Source organism: Semicossyphus pulcher, unplaced genomic scaffold, assembly GCF_022749685.1.
Source record: "Semicossyphus pulcher isolate SPU_LCO1_2020_fin unplaced genomic scaffold, fSemPul1.0.p SCAF_22, whole genome shotgun sequence".
Lineage (NCBI taxonomy): Eukaryota > Metazoa > Chordata > Actinopteri > Labriformes > Labridae > Semicossyphus > Semicossyphus pulcher.
Window position 1 is genome coordinate 17985928 of NW_027211696.1, and position 27392 is coordinate 18013319.

At 40.8% G+C, this 27392-nt stretch overlaps 1 protein-coding gene across 1 annotated transcript; it reads left to right on the top strand.

Annotated features, from left to right (window-relative positions):
* The first annotated feature begins 3183 nt into the window (after positions 1-3183).
* On the top strand, positions 3184-26019 carry LOC138602279 (homer protein homolog 1-like). Its single transcript, XM_069673729.1, has 9 exons — positions 3184-3881; positions 15997-16153; positions 17296-17427; positions 17517-17609; positions 19592-19734; positions 22460-22619; positions 22702-22812; positions 22901-22981; positions 24347-26019. The coding sequence occupies exons 1-9, from the start codon at positions 3877-3879 to the stop codon at positions 24533-24535; spliced, it is 1071 nt and encodes a 356-aa protein (XP_069529830.1). The 5' UTR covers positions 3184-3876; the 3' UTR covers positions 24536-26019.
* Positions 26020-27392: the final 1373 nt, after the last annotated feature.

The window sequence follows — 27392 nt, forward strand, 5'->3', positions numbered from 1 at the left end:
CACCTGGAGGAACAATCCGAGCCTGTCAGTGGCAAAAACAAACACTTTTACTGGACGTACTTTGATCGGGCGCAACTGCCCCAGGGGATTACGTTGCAGCCATTGTGGCCATATCGCGGCTGCCTGTGGAGGCCATCTGGACCGATTCCAAAAGTTTTTGTTCCTATGAGACATTTCGACCCCCAATTTGTAAAAATATGGCCCAGGTTTAAAAATACCGAAGTTATCCTTTAAACCACAAATGAAAGATAACTTGGCTTAAACATGCCATAACTGTTCTGCAAAACTTTACTTTTTCTGGAGGGGAAAAAAGATAGGGCCCACTTAGGAGACAGGAAGTGTACACATGTTCATATCAGTGGCATAACTTGTTGTGCTTCATCTTTGTTATAGAGAATCTTTCATAAATCTCCACAAAATTAACAGTTGTGTTCACTCTAAGGTCATTTTGAAGGCTGTTGTTTATGATGCTGTTGAGGAGTTTGCATTATGGAGCGGTGTTTCTATCATGAAGGGAGGGAGGATTTATTAGTCTAACCTTTAGTGCACCTACAAAATGTGAGTGTATATATACACTCAGCCAAACACACACAAACACAGTCTATTAGCACTGATGGAGTTTTCTTCATTAATTCCCCATTTCATTTGGGAATGGATCCAATTAATCACTGTATAATAAACTGTTCCCTCTGAGACTGACAAATGGCTTCCACTAAACAATCAGGTATCCTACTGAAATGCCAAACTCCATTTCCAAAAAACATCCAATATAAAATCTTTAGAATCAAAATCTGGGATTTGTACCTGTTTCGAAGGTGCTCAACTTCATCGCTGTCCTCCAGGGTTTGTTCAGTGATATCTTCAGGCGTCAGCACTGTCATCTCAGCGTCCACATCGGCCCGAATCAAATCCTCTGTCAAAGTATCCATTGTTGATATTATAATAATATATTTACGAATTTCCTTTAGCTTCTCACCACAGCTCAGCGCTGCTCTGTTGATCACATTCTAAGCAAGCGTGCTTGAGTTGGGTTTTCATGCTCAGCGTAATCTTGAAATAGAAGACTGGTCTTCCAGTGTTTCATGTGAAGCATTTGCAACATGTAGGGAGGTTATTCTGCCGTGTTCACACTGGATGAACTCTTGCATTTGGCATATACATTAAATACGTTCAGTCTGCGTTTATTTTGTTGCAGCCTGTGTTGAATTTGAGCTGGAAAAAAAATGTAACGGCATGATGTAAATGCGTCTGGTTTATTTATTCTGCCAGCTCTAAATATAATGTTTGCTGGTAGCCTGTATCCAATAACGAGTCTGTCTGTAAGTCTGTCAGAGGCAGATAAGTGTTTGTTCAGGTTTTTTTGGGGATCAAACAAATCCAATATTAGCTTTAACAGTTGACAGTGAACTGATCGGGAATTACAACATAAAATTGGGACTTTTCAATCCCCCTGATAAACACATACTGAATTTTTGAGCTAAGGTGCTGCTTTAACATGTTGTATTTAAAAATCTGCTTTTCTTAACTTGACATGCTTCAGTGAAAATGTCAGACAGAGCACCTGTTTGTGCCTGTCTTGCAGCGTGACAGGGATACTACATAGGAAATGAAAGACTGGAGGAAGTGGGGAGGGTTTCGCTTGTAGTCAACAGGTTGTATCTGGGCAAACGTTGTCCTCATGTGTAAACTTGTTTGGTTGTAAATCATACATTTTCTCAATGGACATTGTATATTAAACTTATTAACTGAAAATAGAATTAAATAACTTATCTTTTCACTAATGCAGGAGTTAATTAATGGTTGTATATATGATTTAAGCACTTTAACAGAAGTAAAAATGTACCTGCGGATCCTCATTTCCAGATTTACCACTTATACCTCAATACATTTGTCACATGAGGCAATTTTTTTTATTGTGAATGAATCTGACTATAATTTTCCTGATTAATTATTCGGTCTATGAACACAAAAATTGACAAAAAGACAAAAAATGCACACACACAATACCAACTCTTAAATCAGCCGGGGCACCGCAACAGTACGACCACACTGTGCAGGGTATCTTTTAACTGTTGTGCAACTGTTGTGTTGTGCATGTGCAACAAGTATGTGGATGCAGGTGACTACAAATGTACATTTTGTTTCTAAGACTTTTGTAATTTTACTGACATTACATCTTGAATGCAGGTCTTCGACTTGTACCAGAGTATTTAATTTTTAGTAAAGCTCCGTAAACTTAAAGATCTGTGCAGTTCACTACTGGCTATGCCAATAGCTGTCCACAAGATGTCAGTCATCAGTAGCATATAATCTGTTCCTGTATGTTCATTGTCATTATTAACAGATGTGTATATTTTGAATGAATATAAATGACATGGAATACCTTGGCTGTATATCTATCATGGTCTGTGATATCAATAAGGGGGATTTCAAGTTTTCAAGACGTTTTTTGGCCTTACTCATAATCAATACATTTACCTAAGGTACACTCAATTCCTTTTTACTGATACTTTAGTACTTTTACCAATAGGTGAAAGATTTAATGAGGACTTTTACATGTTATGGAGTATTTTTACACTGTAATTATGCTACTTTTAGTGAAGTAAAATACTTGAGTACTTCTTCCACCACTGCTTAGAAGGCACACCACACTAAATAACATTATGTTTTCATGTTTTTCACTGCAAAATACTCAGCTTTTATGACATGCATACCGGATGTGAGGAAACACTTTATTGCCAATTACGTCAAATTTCAGAGTTTACGTAATGACGTCGTCACATTAATGCTCCCTACAGAGCAGCAGCGGAGGATGGAGCTGAGTAAATGAATGAGATGCGGGCTGACAGAGACAGAGGGAGAGGATGAACCGGCTGATGGAGCATCAGCATCACATTTTGACATCCCGGTTTAACGGCTTGCTAAATTAAAAGTAAACGTTTTAAGAGGGCAAATTAGCTTGTTACGGAGTGAGTTCACATGGTATCGATTTTTTGTTAACATCGACGTCTGTGAGGCTGAGCTGAGTCCTGGAGGAGGAGTAGGTGGAGGATAAAACCTGGAGTATGCGCCAAGTGTTTTCGGTCTTTTCTCCAAATAAAAAAACAGACATGAAGCTCCCACTTGAAGGAAGATGTCTACCATCATCACCAAGCGGCGTTAAAACCTCTCATTTGTGGCAGTTAAAACGGCTGGTTGACGGGATTTAATGGCACAGCGGACGGCGAGAAAGAGCCAGCGATTGAAACTGGGATTTATGAGGAGATTGAAGGGTGAATATTAAGTTTTTTTCCCTCCCGGATGAGGATCACTAACATCTACAGTTGGTCCTCTGTGGAGATCAGCAGCAGCCAGCGGAGTATTCACAATAAGCTAACAACGGATGGATAAAGCTAGCTTATTTAGAGATTCTTCGCTATTTAACCGGTTTGACAACATTTTTCTTTTTGTCTTTCGACTTTTACATGTTGTGTTTTTTAAAACTTCACAAGCCAAAATCGGTTATAAATCACACTGCCTTTGCTCGCCCCGAGTTTAGCCCCATAATCCTCGTTTGCGCTTAACTGAGGAGTTTAATTTAGCGAGCTAACGGTAGCTTCTAACTGCTAGCGCTCGCGCTGCTCTTGTCTCTCATCATGCACGCGCTGACACGTTTGCTCGCGTGAAACCAACACCCCCCTTCGCAAAAATGTACCCAAGGGCATAACCACAACAACACCAAGCCATGTCGGACTGAGGACAGCACCGTGGCTCCGCCGGCCGTGAAGTCACAACAAACAGAGCGGCTTTAGTTGGATCAAAAGCTGGAGAGCTAGCCTCCAGCCTCCAGAGACCACCGAGAGGATCATTGTCGACTCGCCCACAAAGCCAGCAAAAATGGGGTATGTAGTTAACTTGAACTGAAATGACACTCCAGCTCTCATTCAGCATGTCAGGGTTTGGCTGACGAGTTTGTTTTTGTATGGATTTGAGCAGCACCCTCAGCAGAGTCTCAGCTGCACAAACACTGTCAGCTAGCCACACAAAGCTAACTGTATATAAAGTACTTCTGTCATCTCTTGACACCTTTGCAGCACATGATTACACTTGGCCCCAGAGATAAACAATACACAGAAGTGGCTGTTCATTATTAAATCCGCTCACAGTCTCTATAGACTTACATTTTTGATCACTGGAGCCAAAAGATTAGACTGGAAAGAAGTAAGGTACTGTTGAGTTCATGACAGGGAGCAGATCAAGTGTCAGAGCTCAGACAGTTTCATATTTGTGGTTCAGTGTGGTTTGAAAAACACGTTTTTTAAAGTAAGGTATCAATATATTTTTTCCCTCTCAATACTGATTCCAAAGCCTTAATATGCGACTCGGCCGATACTGAGTACCAACAGTCCCAGAACATATTACAACTGTACTACACAACCTGTATGGATGTGATATGATAGCTTTTGTTGTATGGCCTTGCTCAGGTGAACCCCTTTGTAAAACACCACTAATACATACAGAGAATCAATGCCATAACAGAACTTACTCTTATTATGTAGTTTCTCAGTCATAACTGAAGCAGCACTTGGATAAATACATGTCAGAATAAACAGTGTTGGAAAAGATTTTTCTTCACGTCCCTCTCTCTCTTGTGTCCAACAGATTATTTGCAACTTTAACATGGAACTTTTTATTTTATTTATTTTTATTTTTATTATTAGAAACACTCCTTTGGTAATTCAGTTCCCTGTAATTTTCTCATAAGCCATGGACACTGATGGCGACCTAACCTAATAACAGCTCTGAGTAACTTTACATTTTCCCCATGCACGGCTAATGTTTGTTATCGTCACATGACAAATAATTAGTAGTTGCTTGTGGCAGCAATCATCTGATCTCTTGTGGCTGAATGAAAAAATTATTTAACAGTACAGATCGGTGCTTACTTGCTGATACATGCTCCAGGTTTCGGGGGCATTTCCATAACTGGAATCGGTATTAAAACAATTCTTTGTAAAACACTTGCACTGTTTATTAGGTAAACACTGTTCTTTTAGAGTCTAAACCTTTTTGTGTGCTGCCAACATGAAAGCACCCCTACAGAAATCCCCACCAGACAGCAGTGATCTCTCCTGCACTTGGCTCCTGTAATGCATGTAGCTGAACCTGCAGATGTATGGTGATTCTCCTGATCAAGAGCGACCTACTTCTTACTCCAGATGAAAGCAGATGATGTAGCATGTGATTGGTTTGTTGTCATATTGTGGTTGAGAGGGGGGTGGGGGTGAACTTCATGCAGAGCACATCCTCTGTAATTCTCAAGGCCAATGGTTATAATCCAGTCCACAATCAATTCCTCCTACAGAGAAAGAGAGCGCATCCTATGTGTGCACTTACCCCGTAATTAGCGAGTCAGACTTAGCTCTTTCGGTGAGCACAGGAGCTTCTGTTCTTGTATAATAGATGCCTGTAAACAAGCCTTCCCTGCTGGAACTTGGCACTTTTGAATAAAACAGAGTCCAGACGATATTTTCAACTTAACTGCTCAGGCCGATGGGACAGCATGTTTTCACTGCAAACAGACATGTATTTTGGTAGCAGCAGTTGCAGCAAAACTCACCTCTGTAACAGATACTCAAGTCCAACAAGTTTATTTGTTAATGGTGAGATAACACATTCCTTCACAAAGTCTTATAATGACACCTATTGTATTTGGCCAACACCGCATGATGGAACAAATAATTTCCGCTAACTTAACTTTAACTTTTATTGGCTGACAGAATTAAATAAAGCCCTGGAAAAGTTGATGAAACTTAAGATAATGTTATCTGTTAATTATGGTGGAATTTGTTGCATAATTTGGTTTTACAGAGGCCAATTTCCTTCAGCCAAGCCTCACTTCTTTTTTCTTCCAAACTATTTCTAGTTGCACTTTTGCCTTTATTCATGTCAGGAAAGAGAGAGAGAGAGAGCAGCAGCAAAGGTGAGAGCGGGGACAGTGTGATTAGATGGCTAGCATCTTATCCAGGACTCTTTCTCTTAAATGCTGTCAGTGGATTACGGGTCTTTAACTTTAAAACCAATTAAATAAAACACTATCGTGGAAAGATCTCATAAATGTATATTAAAGAAATCAACACATTAAGAATATAATGCTACAGAGAAGACAATACTTTTACAAATCTAACTGACGAGAAACAACTCTTTTTCCTCATCTTAACTCAGGTACATGCACCTGTGCTGATGCTGTTCATGAAGTTCAGCTTACAGGATTAGAAGATATTTTACTTCTCAGACAGACTGGAGAAGAGAAATGTGGTGAAACCTTGTGATGGTCGTTCCAACGATGGCCGAAAAATCTGGCAGGGCCAAAATTCACACACTGTCACAAGTTCTGTCACGATGTTGTTGTTGCCAGAACCCATATTTACGAACCAACCATTTATAATGCAATGTGAAGTATTATCTAAAAGCGTTTAAAATCAAAGACACCTCACGATATCAGCAGTCCATGTTTTGCTATTTCTTCCTCCTGACCAGGATTGACTTTAGAATCACCTTTAATTTCTTGCACCTTTAAAAACATGACATACATTACAGTACAAACTATTAAAAAGTAAAAAAAAATCCAACATCATTAATATAGAATAAGATTGAAAAATAGATTTTTGCATGCATCTTGCTAATTTTCAGGAGTACATCTGCCTGAAGTTGTACAGAGCTGGAGCTCGGAGGGTTCTCACCTGTTAACCTCCAAACCTGTAAGACTTAAAATAGTTGAAATCAGATAAAAACAGTGAACTACAGTGTGGTTATTTTTAAACCAGTTATTTGTTTACTTTAGAGGATAATTACAGCATCATATCATTCCCCCTGTATACAATGTTTTCACCTTGCTCAACTCAAGGACATTTAACAAAAAACTGCTTAAATGCTCAATTAATCATTCTATCCATAAAAGATTAATCAGCATCTATTTTGAAAATCAGTTATTTTATGTTCTCCTGTCTGTGAAGGTTCATCCAGGTCATGGTCATTCTAAGTTTAATCCAAAAAGCAACTGGACTTAGTTGAAGTTCTTGCCGACGTTTCACCTGTCATCCGAAAGGCTTCTTCAGTTCTGGTGGACGGAGTTAGAAATATGAGCCTCTGTAGGTTCTCTTGTTTAAGCTTCTTAAATATAAATATTCGCTGTTCTTATATTTGTGTTTTGGACTTTAAGTCAGACAAAACGAGACATTTTAAAACAACTGTCGTGTTTTTCTATCTGCTGACAGCCTGCGGACCAAATTACCACTAGATTAATTTAGGAAATAAAGAAGATTAAGTTATAATGAAATAATCGTTGGTTGCTGCCCTGATTCTGAATGTAACACAGTTCACATGCTCTCAGCTGACCTGTCATGATAATGTAGAGTTGAGCCAGGCCTGTTTTTTGTCTTTTCATAACTTCTTATCATTTCTCTTTCACTTCCATAAGTAGTCTTTTAATATTTTCTATGGAGGTCAAAGAGAAGTGATTGAAAAGAGACGGGACGTACTGTAACTTATTTTTGACTTATTACAGTCGGACTTTGAAAAGGCAGGGAAACAGACGCAGGGCTTCCAGCTGTCAATGCATCGCTTGGATGTTTGTCAACCAAAATCTTCTTTGCACATGAACATAAACACGCACACACACGCACACACGCACGCTCTATCTCTTTCCTATGTGTTGCTGAATGCGCTGAATGGCATATGGGAGTTTTAAACTGGAGGGTTGTGGCTTGCCAAGCGCCCGCTGCCTCTTCTCTGTGAGTGGGTTAGCCGGCAGGGACACAGGGATAGGATTGGAACGTGAGAGCATGTGGGGAAGCAGAGGGACGGATCGAGTCGGAGGATGTTCGCGGCTCATGACCAGCTCTGGGTCACGTGGCGGTTGCCATCACAACGCAGCAGCAGCAGCAGCAGCAGCTAAGTTAGTAATGCAGGCTTTTTTTTTTTTTTGCTGCGCTGAGCAAGCACAGGCTGCATCCATCCTCCCTGTGACACAGTGTTTGTCCTGTTAGCGGCAGATTATTCATTTTTTCTTGCTCCTTTTTAGTCATCAGAAATATGAATTATTAGGGCTTTTAATTCTCAGGGTGTGAGTTTTTTTAGACAGTAAATTAAATAAAGATGTGTCAATTAGTTTATTGGTCGACTGACAGACAAGTTATCAACTATTTTGAAAATCAAGAAATCCTTTAAGTCCAAAAATGTGATTCTGTGATGTGAGTATTTGCTGCTTTACTTGATATTACATGACAGTAAATTGAATAACATTTGGTCTTAGACTGTCAATCATGAAAGATCAGGGGTTTGGTTTGTTCTCCACACAGGAAAATACATTTGTAAATGTGTCCTTGTGCTTAGGAATATAGGGAATGGCATTTTATAGGGTATAGATGAAACAGGAATAATCTGTTCCAAAAAATAATAACTTATGTGTCTTATTAGGAAAAAAAAAATGTGTTTGTTTTTTCGATCTATGTAATTTTTAAGCCAAAATGCCTAAAAAGTCACTTGTTACACCTTCTTAAATGTGTATTTGCTGGTGTCTATCTTTCTTTTATGATATTAAACTAAATAATTCAAGACAAAAAAAAACAGTTTGTTAATCTTAACCTGGACTTGGAGAAATTGTAATGAGTATTAATAATCAGTCCACGAATAACACAAAAATTCTGCTGAATTGTCGCTTTCACATGATTGTAAATGAATCATGTTTGGATTTTGGACTGTAGCTTTGGCAAAAAGACATGAAGACGTCACCATGAGCTGTATTTTGTAACGTTTAATAGACAAAACAATAATTCATAAATCAGGAGAACAATGGACATAAAGTCTGAAGCGGAGGGCGTGCTTCATCATGTCCTGAGATAAGCATCAAAAAGCCTCAGTGTCCTGAGCGACTGATTTGCAAAAGTGCGTCCTGATGAAGAACACACTGTCCGTAGTTAGAACATAATCTGAACAAATTACCCTTTTAGTCACACACACAGCGTGTCTTTGTTTCCCAGTATGCAAACACTGGTGTGTGTCTTCTGTTTTCCTGAACGTGTCTGCCGGTCCTAAGTGGAAACCTGCTGATGTGATAACATCTGCGGTCAGATTCCTCTGTCAAAGCACTTGTCATTGAGACTTGAATGCCACAGTTCGCTTCATTGTGAAAAGGGATTATGGGCTGACAATCGCCTCACACTCTCACAGAGACGCACGGCGCAGAGGCAGATTTTGATCTAGGCCACGCTGTCAGACTAATGACACCCTGAAATGTAAAATGACTGGCTTAAATATGGTCACTTCATCCCTCTTCACGACAATGACTAATTGAGACTTGCACGCAGTGTTGAGCAGAGCAGAAGTTTGAGCATTTTGTCCAACAGTGAAATTAAAAAGTAGTGACTTAACACCCTATTTTGTCTTGAATGATTTAGGGATGCACGATATTATCAGCACGTTATCGGTATCTGCAGATAATGGTTTGCCGATATTTTCCAAAACAACGCTTTAATTCTGCCTAAATGCTCGATGATTCCCTAAAAGGGAGGTTGCATTCAGGTGCGCTCAGAAATGTGCAGACACTTGACCTTTTGTACAATGCCTCTTCTGTGAAGCGTGAGGAAGGCTGCAAGTTTTCTGCAGTATGGCAGTTTTTTGGCCACTACAATAAGAACAATATGTTAAAGAAAATTCTTCCATTTTCCCTTTTGTGCTTTACTAAGTTGTTCAGATGTTTTAGGAATAAATAAAAACGTTGATGTGCTCGTGGTGCTAGAGAAGACTAATAACTGTTAAGAAACTTCAGTGTGGTGCAACATCGTGGAGAGAGCAACAATGACGTCCGTACGTGCTGTGGTTACTGCTGATATCTACCTCTGGTATCAGAATGCAAAGTGGGTACATCCAAAATGCAAAACAATCACTTTCAATTTCTGCTGCACTGCGTCACAGTTCATTTAGATGCTCTTTAAACACTTTGTCCACTCAGGACGTCCAGACAGAAATAAACAACAGGGACAATTTTCCTGATTCTAAAATTGGGAGCTTCAGTCATGCAACATTTATTCAGTCTATAAACCACTGAAGACTTTATTCTGGCTCTTAAATCTGTGTTCAGCCAGCTCTGTGTTCTCCTGTTGTATTTTCTTGTTTGATAGGACAGTGAACGGACTTTAACTAAAGTCCAACAATAGAAGTTATCTTGACCCTGGACTCATTTAGTGCAGATTGTGTTGCAGGGAAAGTAGGTTTGATTGCTTGGCTGGGAGCGGAGTGTCTCAGGTCTCCTCCGGGACGCAGCGATTGTTCTCCTCTCTGGGAACCTCTCGTCTTTTTCAGCGTGTTAATTAAGTCAGCGGAGCGGAGACTCGGTTATTTAAAGTCAGGCACAGTTAATCAGAGACATGGTAATAATGTGAGAGTGTGAACGCAGGATTCACACCAGCTCCAACGGGCTGAAGACGTTTGACTTCCTCTGACATGATTTGCGTACAGCAGCTCTTATCATTTATCTTTGAGGACAGGCGATTATGTAAAACCAGCAGGTTTGGAAGGTCGGCTCCTACAATGACCTCTCACTTTAGTCTTCCCTTCATGTTCTATTGTAATATCCTTTCCTTGTAATATGGCTCTATCTGTCTGCTAGCATTTATGCATAAACAACAGAATGATATACAAATGAGCATATATTAGAAACTCCTGAATACAAACATGTAGGGATGCACGATATAGGATTTTTAGCAGATCTCCAATATGCCGATATTTTCTAACCCTTTTTGCCGATTGCCGATTTCGATACCGATATATGAGGCGCAGATTCTTGAGATGGGCGATTAAATTTGTATTGTTGAATGAATGAGATTTGGTCCCTCCTTGCATGCCCGATGCTGAGCACAACCTCGCTGTCCGCTTCGGAAACTTTGAAAAACTGCCATACCTCAGACATCTTGCACCCTTCTTCACGCTTAACGGAAGAGAAGAGAACTTGTGCAGAGTTAATGTCGTAGCCTTACATCAAGCTTTTTTAGGGACTCATCGAGCATTTAGGCAGAATTAAAGCGTTGTTTTATCAGAGGTAAATATCGGCAGAAACATGACAAATCTGCCAAAGCCGATATTTCAATGTGCCAATAATATCGTGCATCCCTACACACACGGTCATAGAATGTTTACATGTCAACAAACTTTACGGTTCTGCTGTGCAGTACATTTTGTGCACAAGTTTAAACATTTTAGAGTAATTTAACAATATTGTTTCTGTCTATCGTATAAGTATTTTTACTAAAGAAGTTCCAGTACTTTGAAATTGAGAATAGTTTTGTTCTCTAGCATTTAGATAAAAAGGTGCAGTAAAGTCTGAATATTCTGTATTGAAAGGAGTATTGTAATACCAGGTTTAACGTTAACGATGGCCCCATGAAAAATGTGGCCTTCTGTGGCCACAGTTTTAGCCTCATACTGTGAACCTTCACCGATCTTCTGTAGCGGTTCCTTCGCACTAGTTTCCAACTCCATTAAAGTGGCTGATGATTGAAAACAAGTGAAACAAGTCGACACTTCTGTCCGATTACAGCGTGAAAAGAGACAAAGAAAAAAATGACTGTCCAGATGCCTGACGGTAAATAAATCCAAGGTGTGGAGAGGCAGTCAACAGGCGTCCGAGGCGCTCTGGTGTAGAATGAAAATCCTTTATTGTAACATGGATAGATCAAATCAACGCGTTTGACTCAGCAGAGTCTTCATCAGGACATCAATCTGATTGTCTCACATGCCTCTGCACACCTTGGATTTATCTACCGTCAGATAGCTGGACACTCATTCTTTTCTTTGTCTCTATTCATTCCTCGCCCTGTCCCTGATGAACACCTGGTCCTTCACCTTATTTTTCACTACAAGATCTACACCAGTTTTTCTGACCCAGTGCAGCACTCCTTAATTTTTTCTTTTACAGTAACAGTGTGAAAAATGTGAAAAATTATATAAGACAAAAATTCAAATACATAAAATTAATGTCATGCCATTTATTAAAGCACCACATGGAAGGAAGCCTGTGTTAAGTTACATAAGTTTGCATTTTGGCCCCCAAAAATCGACTCTGTGCACCAGATTCTGGGGCTTGTTGAATATATATACACGCCTCTGTCCCAGTAACACAAATCTAATTTTCCATTTCCATTGATCCTCCTTTGAGCTGGAGAAAATGACTTGCTCAAGCATCAGCCCCACGCTTTGATATTCTGAAGGGAAATAAATGAATTGGGACATTTCCAAACAGAGTCTGTGCATCTCCAGGCAAAAAGTCTGCTTTTAGTGTCATGTGGATTCCCATTATTTTTCAGACCAGTTACCACCAGACAGTTCGAGCTTGTGTTTAATTTTAATCTAAGACCTCAGGAGACCTCTTCATCCATGCAACGGTTGGACGCCATCCAGCCCCTGCTGATCTCTGTATGTGTGCACAGGTGGTTCTAGGTCACCTTTGGCATCATTGGCATAGAGGCAGTGAAATGTGGCAGCGTGTTCGCCCCGCTGCTCAGCTTCGGTCTGCACTCGCTCGCACATACAGGCATCAAATATAACATACTGCAGCTTTTCCTTGCCAAGTCATTCAAGCATGTCACTCTGAGCTGCGTCTGTGGTTAAATTGATGTCCGAATCAAAATGAAGCCGAACCCTGAAATGTCTCCACTGCTGCGGCTGCCAAGAAAATATGGAAGAGTACCAACTCTCCCCACAGTATCGATCGGAACCCAGATGAACCTGTCAGCTCTGATCAATCGACCTGTTGTTATTTCGACTGGTCTAATCTCTGCTTTGTCATGCACATTGCTCAGCAGCTGCACCGGAGCTTCAGAGAGGCATGTAGAGCCTTTCTTTGCCGCCGACATGCAGCGTGTTGAGTCTGTCAATCATCCTCTCTGAAACAGTGCAGTCGCAGTGCTCACAGGGAGACGATGGCCGTGCACGTCTGTGTGGGCTCTGCTGCGTTGTTCGGCAGTTATTTTAGAAGTAGAGGCAAATTAGCATATGCCCTCACTTTACTTTTTCTACTTTTTCTAAATCGCCCACACATGAGGCAGCAGGTTTCAAGAAAGACGCCCTCATCTCTATCCCTGTCTGTCTCCTTCCTCTCCTTATATTTTGCAATTCTTATTCAGTATTTTTTTCTGTATCCTTGAACAGATATTTTACTTAGATTTTCTTAAAGACCCCCTCCAGTGAGAATCAAGTGTTTAACCTTGTAAACATCTCCATGTGGTGTTTTTCATGAACATATCAGGGACAACATTAGCAGTCACCTCCATGGCTGGGCCTGTCTGCTGTTAAACTGCAGTGTACCAAGGACAGGCTGAACAACACGTTTTCAGATTGGCAGGTTTGAGACATCACAAACCTAAGGAGCCAATCCCGTTAATGGACGGGGTGACGCTATGCATATCATTATATGCAACCACTTTGGCGATGCGCGAGCCAGCTGTAACCGTCATTACAATTTTTGCAAACTCACTGACTACTAACGTTAACGTTACTACTACTAATGACTACATTTCAAGCTAACTCAGTTTAAACGATGGCAGAGACGTGTTTTGTTTCGCGACGGAGCGGGCGGTTGGAAATGTGCACAGTGGGCGGGGACTCCGCAGATTCAGGAATTTTTAATTAGGGAGAGGGAGGAGATGCTTTGGTAGGATTTTGCATAAAATACATATCAGACGTAATTTATCATTTCAAGCAGAGCATTTTATATGTCTTAACATGACTGGAGCTGCTCTTTAAACTTCAGACTTACTTCCTGGTTTGTATTAGATGCAGCAGTGTTCTCTTTTGGTCTAATGTCGGCCTCAAACTACACTATATCAGACAAACAGCATCAGGAACAATAATGGGCCAAACAGTTTATTGCTTTTTCCCATGCAGTGTACCGTACGTTGTGTGTCCATCAATCTGGACCTTTAAGTCCCAGGAACTACTTTTCAAGGAACTAAAAGCCCCCCTTTGTGTACATTCACACAGTGGTGTAAAGACCTGCAAAGATAAGGCAAATTAGTCTGCTGTTTTTAAATCATTAAACCACAACTTCTGTTGTCAAAAATCTTGTAGCAAGCTGATCCTACATTTAAACACAGACGTGTGTTTATAAAGATTATAAAAGTACGACCCCCCATGCTTTGGCTGGTAAAATAATGTCCCCATATCTTAATTAAGACGCTGGTTCCTGCAGTTCCTCCAAAGATTTGTGTGTCTTTTGATGGATTTTAAAGTAGTCCACTTTAAGAGAGTGAGACTTTGTCTTTGCACCTTGTTAATGCCTTCTTAACAAGTTTTTTTGTCTGTGTTAATTCTGAACATCCCTATCATTAATATCACTTTGAACTCTACCCATACATCATCCCAATACATTCCCATTTCCTGACACTGATGCAGCAGTGTTCTAGCAAAGCAAACATCGTTTCAGTCGCCTAAATCCGAGCGTTATGGCTGTTTGTTTGTATGGTATTATTTTGCCGAGCTCCCCTAAGGTTTTATTTTGAACATAAATCATTTTTAATGACTCTGCCTTCATCACCCGCTGACTGCGAAGGTTCATTAACTTCAAGTAATGAAGTGATCATGGAGTTATGGTTTTATTTGTGTTTTGGAACATTGCAGACGGTCTACATTACAAAGCCAATTTTAATACTTGCAGATTTATGTGATTCTGCACCAGGCGTTCTTTATTTCCCCGACCAGGCCCCCTTTTATTGGAGGCAACAGAGAATTGAATGTGCTTACAACGTGCCCTTGTGCGCCACTTTACAACAAAACTTGAAGAGGGAGGCTGTGTGTGTGTGTGTGTGTGTAGCACTTGTATGTGTCTATGTGTCCATTAACGCCCTTGTTCTCAGTGTGAAGGCCTTCTGGGTGTTTCTTCCTCCTCATGAAGTCACTGGACGTGTAGCAGCACAGCAGACCAGTGAATTATGGATGTGCTGGGATCTGGAAGGCTGTTTCTCTCACCTCTCAATGATTCACCTCGTTCCTTTGTTCTTCCACTTCTTTGACTTGGCAGCACGGAGTTAAATCGTTGAGTTGTTTGATGAATTGACATTAAGATTTTGCACAGATATTCTCCATCACCAGAGGATGAAACCTACTGACTATGGCGGTATTGTGACTTAACCTCTGGTTCCATTGTGAGGTTGACATTTCTGCTTTTTAATTAAGTCTCAGGTCAATTATTGGGACTTTGATGATATTTGGCTCAGACATTCATGCTCCCCAGAGGAAGAGGCATACTTATAATTCCTATAGTCCCCGCAGCAGGTCAAAGTTGACACTTATTTAGTGAAGTATCTCAATGTCTAGTCACCATCGCTATGTTATGTTTGCACTTAATTGATCTTATAAGATAGCAGTCTAACTCTACGGATGGCATGGTCCCCAGAGGATGAATCCTGATGACCTCGGAGGTCCCTGACTTTTTCATGTAGGGCCACAATTAGGTTCACATTTGTGGATTTAAGTGTCCACAAGTATTTGATGGATTGGTTCGATATTTAGAGACTTTCATGCTTGCATGAGGATGAATCCTAATGACTTTTGTGATCCCCTTACTTTGAATCTAGTGTCTTAATGTTTATGATCAAATACCATAGATTGTATAAAAAGATGGCCGACATGACAGCTCCCTAAAAGTGATGCCAAACCCTCTCTATCGCCCCCTGCTGACTGGCTGCAGTATAGGTCATAAAGCCCGCCTCCTCCATGTTAACAGATGGGACATGAGTCAAACTATAAATACAGCCTCAGTGTAAATGTGATGCCTCATAGAGCTCCTTGCGTGGCTGTTGACTCTTATTCTTATGTTGTCCTTTGAATCTGTCTACTCAGACATAAATGTTTGGTGTTTTGTCACCAAACCGCACACTGTTACACGACATATTAAAGGTTTTCTAAGGTCTTTAACTCCATGCTAATTGCTCTATCCATCTGTTTCTTCCTTTCTCTGCACAGAGAGCAGCCCATCTTCAGTACACGGGCCCACGTCTTCCAGATCGACCCAACCACCAAGAAGAACTGGGTTCCCACCAGTAAACACGCTGTCACGGTCTCCTACTTCTTCGACAGTACGAGGAATGTTTATCGAATCATCAGTCTGGATGGATCCAAGGTGTGTTTATGTATCATTCAGGCACCCAAAGTTTCCTTTAACTGTCCCCACAGGAATAAATAACATTTTAACTTTGAATCATTCTATTAAATACATTGATTTTGTCAATGTATCCGACCTCTTCTCTCAGCCTGTCTGACTTGTTTACCTCGGCTTGGCCTCCCTGTGCTGAAGGGGCAGTCAGGCCTGTCATATCTATGTGGCAGTGATTATTTTAGTCTGGAGAGAGGTGCTGGGGTGGAGTTAGCATACTTATGTAAGAGCCTCTCAGAGTGACTACTGCTGTTGTTGTTGAACCAACAAGTTCTGCTGTGTTCTGCTGGAAATAGCAGACATTGCCGGGTTGTTGCTGGAGGACATTATTATCCAGACAACAACAAAAAAACAACAAGCAAACAGAGACACATGCCACCCAGTGACATTTCTTTATCTGCTCGTGTTTCTTTCTTAACTCAAGAAGGGAGAACAAAAAAGTTTTTTGATTAAAATGCATACCAGTGGAATTTAATTGAATGTTCTGACCCTTTGGCTGCCTTTTTCAGACTGAATTATCCTCCTCCTAACTGCATGTCTGAGTTTTCAAAGTCCCCATGGCTTTGGGAAACAACAACAACAACAATCCCGAGCTAGAAACCTACACGCTGAAAATGGCAAGACTTCTTCTCGACATACGACACCACATGTTTCTCTCTCAGCAGCTGTTTTTGTCAGAAGTTAAGCTCAACTTTTAAAGAAGTTGTAACACTGCTGACACTCTCAGAAAGCCTGATAATCTACATCTGCTGATGAGAACCGTGCAATGCAGTTAAAACCCTCTAAAAGTGATGACTTGGGTTGAGAAGTGAATATTAAAAGCATCAGCAACAGCAGATAAACCCTCACATGCCCATCTGTGCTCGCCTCTCACCCAGCCCTGCCAGCAGCTCCTCCCACACTGATCAATAACATTACAGTCAGTTGGACTCACTTCAGAACTCATTGACTGTTTCCTGTTTACCAATGAGTGGGAATACAAGCCCACATCGATACACCGCACACACTTAGATCCAACAGTTCCCAGTGGACATCAGGCATCCAGCCACCGTCGCCAAAGGCATGGGTCCTTTCACTCTCAATGTCGTCATGTGTTGTGTCCTCCACAGGCCATCATCAACAGCACCATCACCCCCAACATGACATTCACGAAGACCTCGCAGAAGTTTGGACAGTGGGCGGACAGCCGGGCGAACACAGTGTACGGCCTCGGCTTCTCGTCAGAGAGCAACCTGGCGAAGGTGAGAACGCAAGACCCACGAGAGAATGCTCCCTCTCGATTCTGTTGTTGAGTTGCTGTTGTAATTTCTTGCTTCTGTTATTTTTTTAGTTTGCAGAAAAGTTTGTTGAGTTCAAGGAGGCGGCGCGGTTAGCAAAGGAGAAGTCTCAGGAGAAGATGGAGCTCACCAGCACTCCCTCTCAGGTAACCAACAAGGCTGCATCCTTCAGCCTCACTTTGTACACTTTGATCTCTTTGAATTAGTGATGTAAACCAAAGAGAAGAATGGAAAACTTATTGCACAATGTCAGGATATCTTAAGACACTTTCTGTATTACTAAAGCCACTTTCTGAACACTAGTAAAATAACTTTTTAAAGTGTGCATGTGGCTCTCATTCTCACATTTCTAGACATTTTAACTACAGAGGCTAAATTGATAGACATGTGTTGACTGTAGCTAGCTAACATGACAAATGGAACTCTAGAAAATGGCTGTTACAATGTTAAGAGACTACAAAAAGTTAGCTCCACAGATTCCTTCTTGATATACAAATAACTTTAGCATAGAGAACAGTTAGCATATCTGATATTGCTGTTGTTTTCCTGCTGTACCTTTAGCATAAAAAGTAGCATTAGCATAAAATCCTGCTGTTTGCCTTCTGTACGAGTTAAGAGCCTTGAACCTTGTCATTCTGGATGTATGAACTCTCTGATTTGTGACCTTAAAGGTACTAAAACCTTTAAACTTGACCTTCTCATGAGCTCTTAGTTTAACGTTTTAGTGTGGAGTTTGTTTTACAATCAGAATTAGTGTTCATTTATTGTTAATAAGGTTTTTAAGAAGCCCCATGTGACACCCAAGCAAAGCTGTATGAATCAATGCTTGTTAGAAATTGATGAGGAATTAATGTTAGACATCTCCTGCAGCATTACTGTTGATGTAAGTTGTTTCACTCAGCACTGTTCTCACATTTAGCTGCTAAGCTAACGCCTCACGCTGCTTGTTTTACCTCCTCTGCACTCCCTGACGACTCCTCCTCAGAGTGGCACTGTTAAAAGAAATCTGTTGTCAGTCAACAAACCTGTTATAAAGAAGGTAAAACAAAAGGAAACAGTCATCCTCATGACTCCTCCCCAAGTCTTAACCCAGCTTATCATACAAACCCCCCTCAGGTGTTTCCCCTGTAAAAGTGCTGTGAAAAAAGTGTGACCACAATCATGTGTTAAACTTTCCCCTGATTGTGATGTGTTGTTACCTCGGTGTTTCCTTTTTCAAGAACCCTGTCATCAGTCCTTAAGAACCTTCTCGACAACCAGAGAAACTCGGATCATACATGAACCTCCCACAGACGACCCTCCAGTTCTCCCCTCATGCTCTCAGAAAGTGACGGTCTGCTATAATTAGGGATGTTTGAGCAGCTGCCGACCACACATGACAACGATTATGCGTGGGTAAATGAAAAAAGGGACAAAGTGTCTTCAAAACATGAGAGGCTTTTGAAAGTTTTGAAATCAATTCTCTACATGAGATGAACTGTTAATTTAACATGGCTGTTTGCGCACAAAAACAGTAAAATATATGGATTTACACGCAGAACAAACATGCTGTCAACTTCTTTCTTTTGTGTTCGTGTTTGCTTCAGTGTGCAAACAAAAAAAGCTTCTAATTCAGAGCTTCTCTAACTAAACCTCAGCAGGATATCTGTTCATTTTCTGAGAGCACTGAAATCCTTAACTCGCCACATTTAAAGGAACAGTTCCGCTTCATGAGATGTGTGTTCATTGGGTGTGGGTTCATTTTTCGACACAAAACGCAGTTTGAAGGTTTCAACTTCAGCTCTGGGAATGATTACATTTTTTTGAAATCAATTTACGGATCAAATACCTCTTCTATTAATCAAATAATAGTCAGCAAATAAATGTATAACCAAAATAACCATTGGTTCTCGCCTTTCTGGTAGCTAGATTTCATTACCTTCAGACGGAGCCCTGTTTACTTTATGCTAAGCTAAGCTAACTGTAGCTTCTGGCTCTAGCTTCATATTTTGCATACAGACACAACAGTGGTGTCAATCTTCTCCATGAGCTCTCAGCATGACAGTGAATCAACGTTTCCTCCTAAAATGTTGAACTGTCTCTTTAATAAAATACTCTTTGTGTCTGTTTGACCGTTGTGCCCAATCAGGAGTCGGCGCCCGGTGATCTGCTGTCACCTATGACCCCTGAGAGCATCAACGGCACAGAGGACGAGAGAGTCACACCAGACGCACCTCATCCACCCGAAGCCAGAGCAGAGCCTTCCCAGAATGCATTGTCCTTCTCACACAGGTAAACCAGTATTAGACACATTGGCTGTGTTTGAAATGCCGTACTATATACTACATACTATATACCACATACTATACACTGCATACTGCGTTCGGCGGTAGCATGTAGTATGCTGCCACTGTGACGTTCCAGCGCTTTGCATTGTGGGATACTGTAGGCGAGGTAGACTGGTCCAATGCATACAGGAGATTTTTTCCAAATCAACATCTGGGAATTTTTTGCATGCTGCACATTTTGCTTTTGTTTGCATACTACATACTACATGTTGGCCAAATCAGTACGTACTGCTAGTATAGTACGGCACTTCGAACACAGCAATAGTCTTCCTGTTTGAGTTACAGCTGTGAACACACCCCGATCCTGAACTCATCACGTCCAGCAAACGAGAGCTGCTCGTCCGTCAGCGTCTCTCAGGAGCTGCTTTAAAATGAAATTGGCACAGTGAAGCTCCGATCGCTGCAGCTGAAGTCGATTCATCCATTCATTATTAAAGCGCTCTCTCTGGGCCTCTGGACAGCTTTAAAGCATTACATTAAAACACTACACATACCGCCCATTAATTATAAACCACTCAGAGACAGGAGATAGTTTTGTCAGCTGTGTTTCAGGGGATATTGATGCAGCAGAGAAAGTTAAAACTGTGTAGAAATTAAAGGTTATTTTAAAATGCTTTTAACTATAATTATAAATGTTACACAGCACTTAACTCCGGCAGGGTTTTACAGCAGATGTTAAGGAGAACAGTGAGCTCTAGTGGTGAAACGATACATCGATTTATCAATGAATCTATTTCTTGTTTAAGCCACATAAAGTATCTGCATTGAAAAATAAATATGAGCACGTTCAAAGCTCTGTGAACTTGATGGGTGTTTTTTATGGACCAACGCTGGATTACAGATACTAAAGTAAAAGATAATAGCAGCCTAACGCCGGCACACTCTGCACAGAGTCAGCCTGACTTTAGCCCTGAGGTGGTCGCTCCTGATTCATACATTTCTTTTGAACTTATATGCTTAAGTTTAAAGAATATAAATGTATATATAAAAACCACCAATGACTTTGATAAGCTTTGATATTAAGCTTTGCTGCAGAACGGTCTGATCTCTTCTTTCACTTCAGTAAGATCGCCTGAAGTGACAGCGTTTCTCTCTGCTTCTCTTCATTGTTCAGCCATCTTGTTTGAATAAACTTTATTGGAATTATTTTAGGACAGCACCTACATGGGGGAGCAAACCTCTTGTTGAAGGATGTAGGTTTTAATAGTGCAGATAGACCAAACATGGAGCATCAGTTTAAAACAGCTTACAAGATAATATTGGTAGTAATAGTTAGAAGAGTTTTTGTTTTTACGTTGATGAAAATCGTGCAGAAAAAACACATTAAACAGATAATTAAGAATTACTGATTGCGAGAGACTTAATAAAATCTGATGATGCAGCCTGTGTGATTTACATCTGCTGTGTGTTACACAGTCCGGGGGCTCTCACAGCAAAGACCAGGTCAGCTGCATCCACTGACCTCACAGAAGGAGCACATATGGAGCCAACAGATCTATTACCTAACTTGGAGCGAGGCCATTTAAAGGCCTAACAGTGATCAATAAAGATCAATATGTAATATAATAGGCAGACAGTGTGGGCCGCGGAGCAGGGGAGTAATGTCATCACATTTCTTGGTGCCTGTTTGTGTGTGAGCAGCAGTTTTGTGCAGCAGTAGGTGGAGGGAGCTCTGACCTGCATGGATAAAAACACTGTCTGCCCACATTAAGTGTTTTTACACAATAAGATGTTCATTTGCAGATTATATTTTCTTTACTATTTATTTTCTTTATTTCATTACTCTTTGAGATTCATGTTCTGTTCCAGCTTTATGTTTTTATTTTGTTATTTATTTGACACAGACTTTCAGTTCAACAGTTCTGTGTCAGGATATGTAATAAAGATTAAGATTGTTTATTTAAATTAGTTTCATTTTTTTTTCGTGGGGAGGTAATATCGGCCGATTAATCCGCTATCGGCTTTTTCCTCGTTCAAACTATCGTTATTATATCGGCCTTTAAAAATCCAGTATCGGTCGACCTCTAATCAGGTTTGGTGGAGGTAAATTGAAGCCGTTTGATTTGTCGAAAACATTCGTAAAAGTAAGCCTCCAGTCTTCTGAAGCTTTTAAAGCAGTTACTAAGTGCTCACGTACTGTATGTAAGTACAGTTTTGTGGAAAGTTTTCTTTCTACTTATTGTGACTGGAGGGATTATGGGAAGACGACGACAGCTCTGACATCTGACAGGCAGCACTTCCTCATACTTGGAGAGCCAGGGAATCGTTTTTAGGCCTCCTGATGACAGATTACTGAAACTGGTTTTCACTGCTGCTCTAACTGGTGGTCAGTGTGAACTTTACATGTTTTAATGTGGCTAACAAAGCAGATTTATTCATGTAGCACATTTCAAACAGATGCAAATCAAAGTGTCTTAAACACTCGTGGAAGAATATTCAATATTGTGTTGTTACTGACTTGTTTCACCAAAACTTTTGAAGTCAGGGCACGCTCCTCTGGACAAACTACCCTGTGTATTGTTTGTCGGCATTATATTTTCTGTATAAAAACCCATATACCTGTGATAGGGACTGGTGTGGTGGGACTCTAAGTGTAATAGAGTATTGTTACTCTGGTGTTTCTGCTGTAACTGAAGTAAAGGATCTGATATTTCTCCTCTCTCTTCCAGTTCCACCAACATCAATAAGCACTGGGAGGCGGAGCTGGCGGCGCTGAAAGGGAACAACGCCAAGCTGACGGCGGCTCTGCTCGAGTCCACGGCCAACGTGAAGCAGTGGAAGCAGCAGCTGGGGGCCTATCAGGAGGAGGCAGAGAGGCTACACAAACGGGTATCAGCTCACACATTAAGAGGTGGGACGTGTTGACAGTTATTTTTCACAGCGCTGTGACCAAGATGTTTTTGTGTTCCAGGTGACGGAGCTGGAGTGTGTGAGCGGCCAAACGACTGTGATCAAATCCCAAAAAACAGAGCTGAACCACACGATAGAGGAGCTGGAGCTCGCTCTGCAGGCCAAGGAGGAGGTGCGAGGAGAGGCTGCTGTAAAGGACAGAGAAGGAGTAATACACATGCATCTTGTTTCATATAAACTCTTATTGCTGTCTTTTACAGGAGCTGGAGAGACTTAAAGCAGAGGTGGAGAGTGCCAATGAGTTCCAGTCTCAAAGAGAATCCCTCACACATCAACTACAGGTGGGTATAACACCTGCAGCTGATTTGGCTCGTGTTGCTTCCAATGCTGCATTCAGGCTGTGAATTGTAAATAAAAGTAAATATTAACTTTATATTACTACAGTCATTGTAGTTATTTAAAAACAAGCAGGTTCAGGGTTCCCACGCGTCCTGGAAAACCTGGAAAATCTGGAAATTTAGAGACTAGTTTTCCAGTCCTGGAAACACCTGGAAATTGATTAAAATTACAAAATATCCTGGAAATAATTTATGTTTTCCTGGGAAATTCTAATTTAATTTAGCCCCTCACTCCCACTCCTGGTCAGAGTTCCCAGAGCTGTCACATTCACAATCGAGTCCTGCGAGCGATGTAAGATCGCCGCCTTTAGAGGCTTTCTAACTAACTGAAAAACGATAGAAAAGTAGGACACTTGAATTTTATAAAAAAAAAAATTTTTTCAATACATTGCTATGTCCTTTCAGGTGTAACTTGGATAGATGTAGGCTTAATGAACGACTTCACTCCATCATTGCGCCTCCGTGCGTTTTACACAGAAGACAGAACATGACAGGTGTAATAATCCCACCTTGAACTGGCAGTGTAAAAGGGGCTTGAGACACTTCATCGTGAACCCTGCATCATCAAAAAAAGGAGGAATAAAACTGGGGTTAAAAGTGTCAGTACTAGGCTTACCGGTAAATGATATGACCGTTTAAGAGAAAGTGCTGCCCCGAAAACTCCTGGAAATGTCCTGGAAAATTATTTCTTAAAAAGAGTGGGAAACCTGAGGTTATCCCGAGCACTTTTTTATGTCTGGTTAAACCTGCTGAAACCGTTTATATTACATGGTCTCATGTGATTACAGGGCTAACTACTGTACAGGGCTCCTGTACAGATATGTCTGGCAATATTAGCTCATTGCAGATACATATAAGTGTCAGCATTGTTACCCCATATGTGACCAGAAATGTAATGTTTTCATGCAAGTTCTGCATTCAAAACTTAACCTACATACATACATGTCTCTACATGTTGACAAATAGATGTAGTGGAGCAGAAATATAAGTAAAACTACAGCCCCTTTCAAACTGCCAGTTCAAGGCGGGATTATTACGCCTCTGTTACGTTCCGTCTTCTATGTAAAAGGCACGGAGGCGGTGTATTTCAAATCTTCACCCTTTGCAGTTGTCTGCAGTGTTTTCATGTCACTTTTTAGTATCCGCTCAGCTTGCTTCAAACCTCAGTCGAGGTGACATAAAAAATACCAGGTTTTATCTCCAACTTTTGCCAATGGAAACCAAAATAAAACGGTTCCATTCAAGTGTGCAGAATTAAATCGAATGTGTTTTTGCTTTAGTTAGAAACCACTTCTTGGTTTGTTCCAGGACTCGGAGTCGAGGAACCAGACGTTGGTGGGGCAGCTGAGCGACCTGGAGCAGCGTCTGGAGAGCAGCCAGCAGGAGCAGGAAGCCTTCAGAAACAGTCTGCGCTCGCTGCTGGAGCTGCTGGACAGCAAGATCTTTGAGCTGACCGAGCTGAGGGACACACTCGCCAAACTGCTGGAGGGCAGCTAGACACACACACACACACACACACGCACACCAAGGCCACACAGACCACCACTGCAGCCAGCACTCTGAGAGGAACCACCTGCATGTTGGAGTCACAGCGTCACCAACACGTAAGACAACTTGAACTTTTTTTTTTTTTTTACCACATGTACGATACGTGTAAACGTTTACACACGACTTTATGCATTAGCAGTACACACACACACACACACACACACACACACACACACACACACACACACACACACGCGCGTTTTGCTACGATTCACGTTTACAAACACGCCAAGTGAAGAGGCCTCGCTTGGACCATGCCTTCCCTCCGCTCCGCTCTGGAACGACTCTCCAGCAACACGTTGAAAACACTCTGAACTTTGATTTCTCGTCGTCGTCTCTTGAATGTCCTTCCATTTGAGGAGACGTTGGACTTTTGTTTTTTGTATTTTTTGCTTCTTCAATCACAAAGACTTTTCTTCGAGCTTCGCTTTGGTGCATTCTGCAGTCGCCCGGACTCGGCGGTTGCGTTTTTTTCTTCCTTGCGTCATCGTCAGCCAAATAAACACTCGAGAAGGACTCCTACACTCTGAGATTCATTGATTTCTATTTGAACTCGAATGTCATGAAGACAGAAATGTTCCTCCTGTGACTCGAATCCACCGATGAACTGCCAAATGTAAAGAAAACGGGCCGGTGAGGACTTTTGTCTTATTCTTTTATTCTTCTACGATATATGAGCAATACAAAAAGGGAGCTTCAGAGGGTAAAATAACTTTCCACTCTCACTTTCAGGTAATTGTACCCTCCGATATGTTCAGACCACCGTGGAGGTGGGATTTTATTCGACAGTCTTTCTTTCTATACACTTTTTTTAAAGAATCCTGCGATTATGACTTCATAGTGCACTTGTAAAAATGGAGTTTGTGTGTGTGAGTGAATCTTTCCCCTCTTGTTTCGACTTGAAGTGCAATGATTGAATCCTCTTTTTTTCTTAATTTATTACTTAACTGTTACTGAACTTGTACACAAGCAAAGATCTTTATTTGACTTTTTTATTGTCTGGTACGTGAGTGTTAAGATGGTTTCGTTTTTTGAAAAAACTGGCAATATTTTTGAACTATTTATGAAAGGAAAGGAAACATGATCAGGTTGGATTTGAAGAGAATCTTTTTATTTTCTTTTGCCAAATAACTTTTCTCCTGTACAGATTTGAATTGTTGCAGATGTTGCCTTTGGTACAGAGATGCATCAATGGTAGCTAACTGGCGGTACTTTTATTTTGGTGGGATTTACTATTGCCAAAAATACAGCACGGTTACAGAGGAATAAGGTACGCACACCTGAAGAACACTATTTAAGGGCTCGTTGGTACATTTGGGAGACTTGAATGACTTTATCATGTTGAATATGATGAAAATTGCAGCTTGAAAGGGGAAAAAATAATTTGAATAAGTACTTTTAAATGTTGATTATTATTATTACCACATGCTTAAAAACACAAATTGTAATTTTGAGTTTCTAGTAAAACAAAACCAAAAGGAAATCCTGCCGTGGTGTCTGTTTGTTCACTTCACTTTCAACACAAGACGGGATTCATCGCGTTGCACGTCGACTTCAGGATGGGAGGAGGGTCCAGATGTTTATGACAGCTTATTAACATCTAATAACTGCTTTCTAACACATTATTACACAGTTAAAGCGGATATTAGTGCGTTTTTATTCTATTGAAATGTTCAGTAATTGTCACCGATTTTTGAAGACTTTTTACACCTGTGTTTTACTTCTATTGTCATAAATCATTTAGGTTATAGTTGTTGATAAAAACATAAACACCTAAAATGTTTTTATACTAGATTTATAAATGCTACAGTAAAAGTACTGATGCAACAGTGCAAACATATTTCAACCTAGCTAAGTCTTTCACATAAAATCCTACTTCGTAAAGATCCATAAACATTATCAGTCTGATTTACTTAAAGTATCAGAAGTAAAAGTAGTCGTTCTGCAGTAAAAGTCCCGTCTGACTGAAATACTATAACATTACTAGGTTATTTACACTCATGCACTGATGAAAGAGCAGCGTTTTACTGTTGCAGCTTCTCTAAAAATGACCTATGACCTGTGTACAGTTTGTCCAGTGGTTCCCAGCCAAGGGGTCCTGTCCCTCCAAAGGGTCAGCAGATAAATGTGACAGTTTATGGGATGATTTTAATTATATAGCGCCAAATAATAACTAAAGTTATCTCAAGACACTTAAAAAGAGCAGGTCTAGACCGTATGCTTTGTTATACTATTTAGAGAGAGACCCAACATGAATCCACCATGAGCAGTGCCTTTACTTGAAAAGCAAACAGTGTCACAGCTCACATCTTTGTCTCTAAACCGTTTACTATAATGTTACCTTACCTTATATACACAAATCTTCTCTTATCTCTTTGGACTAAAAGTAAAGATTAGAGAAAAGTACCAAAGAGGTGAAATCATCATGTTTCACAGAAAAACAATCACTTAAATGGAGCCACGTCAGAAGATTAGAGCGGATATCTCTTTGGTGGAACATTGACTGTATATAAAGATGGACAGCGCGTCTCCACCTTCTCCCGTTATACAAAAGTGAACCCAACCCACAGCGGGTGCTGCCATCTGGCGCATTTGGAGCCAGAGTCTGTGCAGTAGAGAACGGCTGGTGGAGCCGCAGTATTGACTTCCCGCCCATTTCCTCTTAACCAAAATGCACACTTAACTTACTGAAAAAATGAAGCAGATATATGTGAAGTTCAATGACTGTAGTGCTAATGTCGTTCCTCCTCAACTCTGCGACTCGGGACCAGAACGCTGCAGGAGCCTGATTTGTCAACAGAGCTGT

Bases quoted from the DNA above. Each gene is read 5' to 3' on its own strand.
- LOC138602279 (XM_069673729.1), top strand. The intron at 16,154-17,295 runs GTGTGTTTATGT...TGTCCTCCACAG, and splicing joins TCAGTCTGGATGGATCCAAG to GCCATCATCAACAGCACCAT. The intron at 22,813-22,900 runs GTGCGAGGAGAG...TGTCTTTTACAG, and splicing joins CTCTGCAGGCCAAGGAGGAG to GAGCTGGAGAGACTTAAAGC.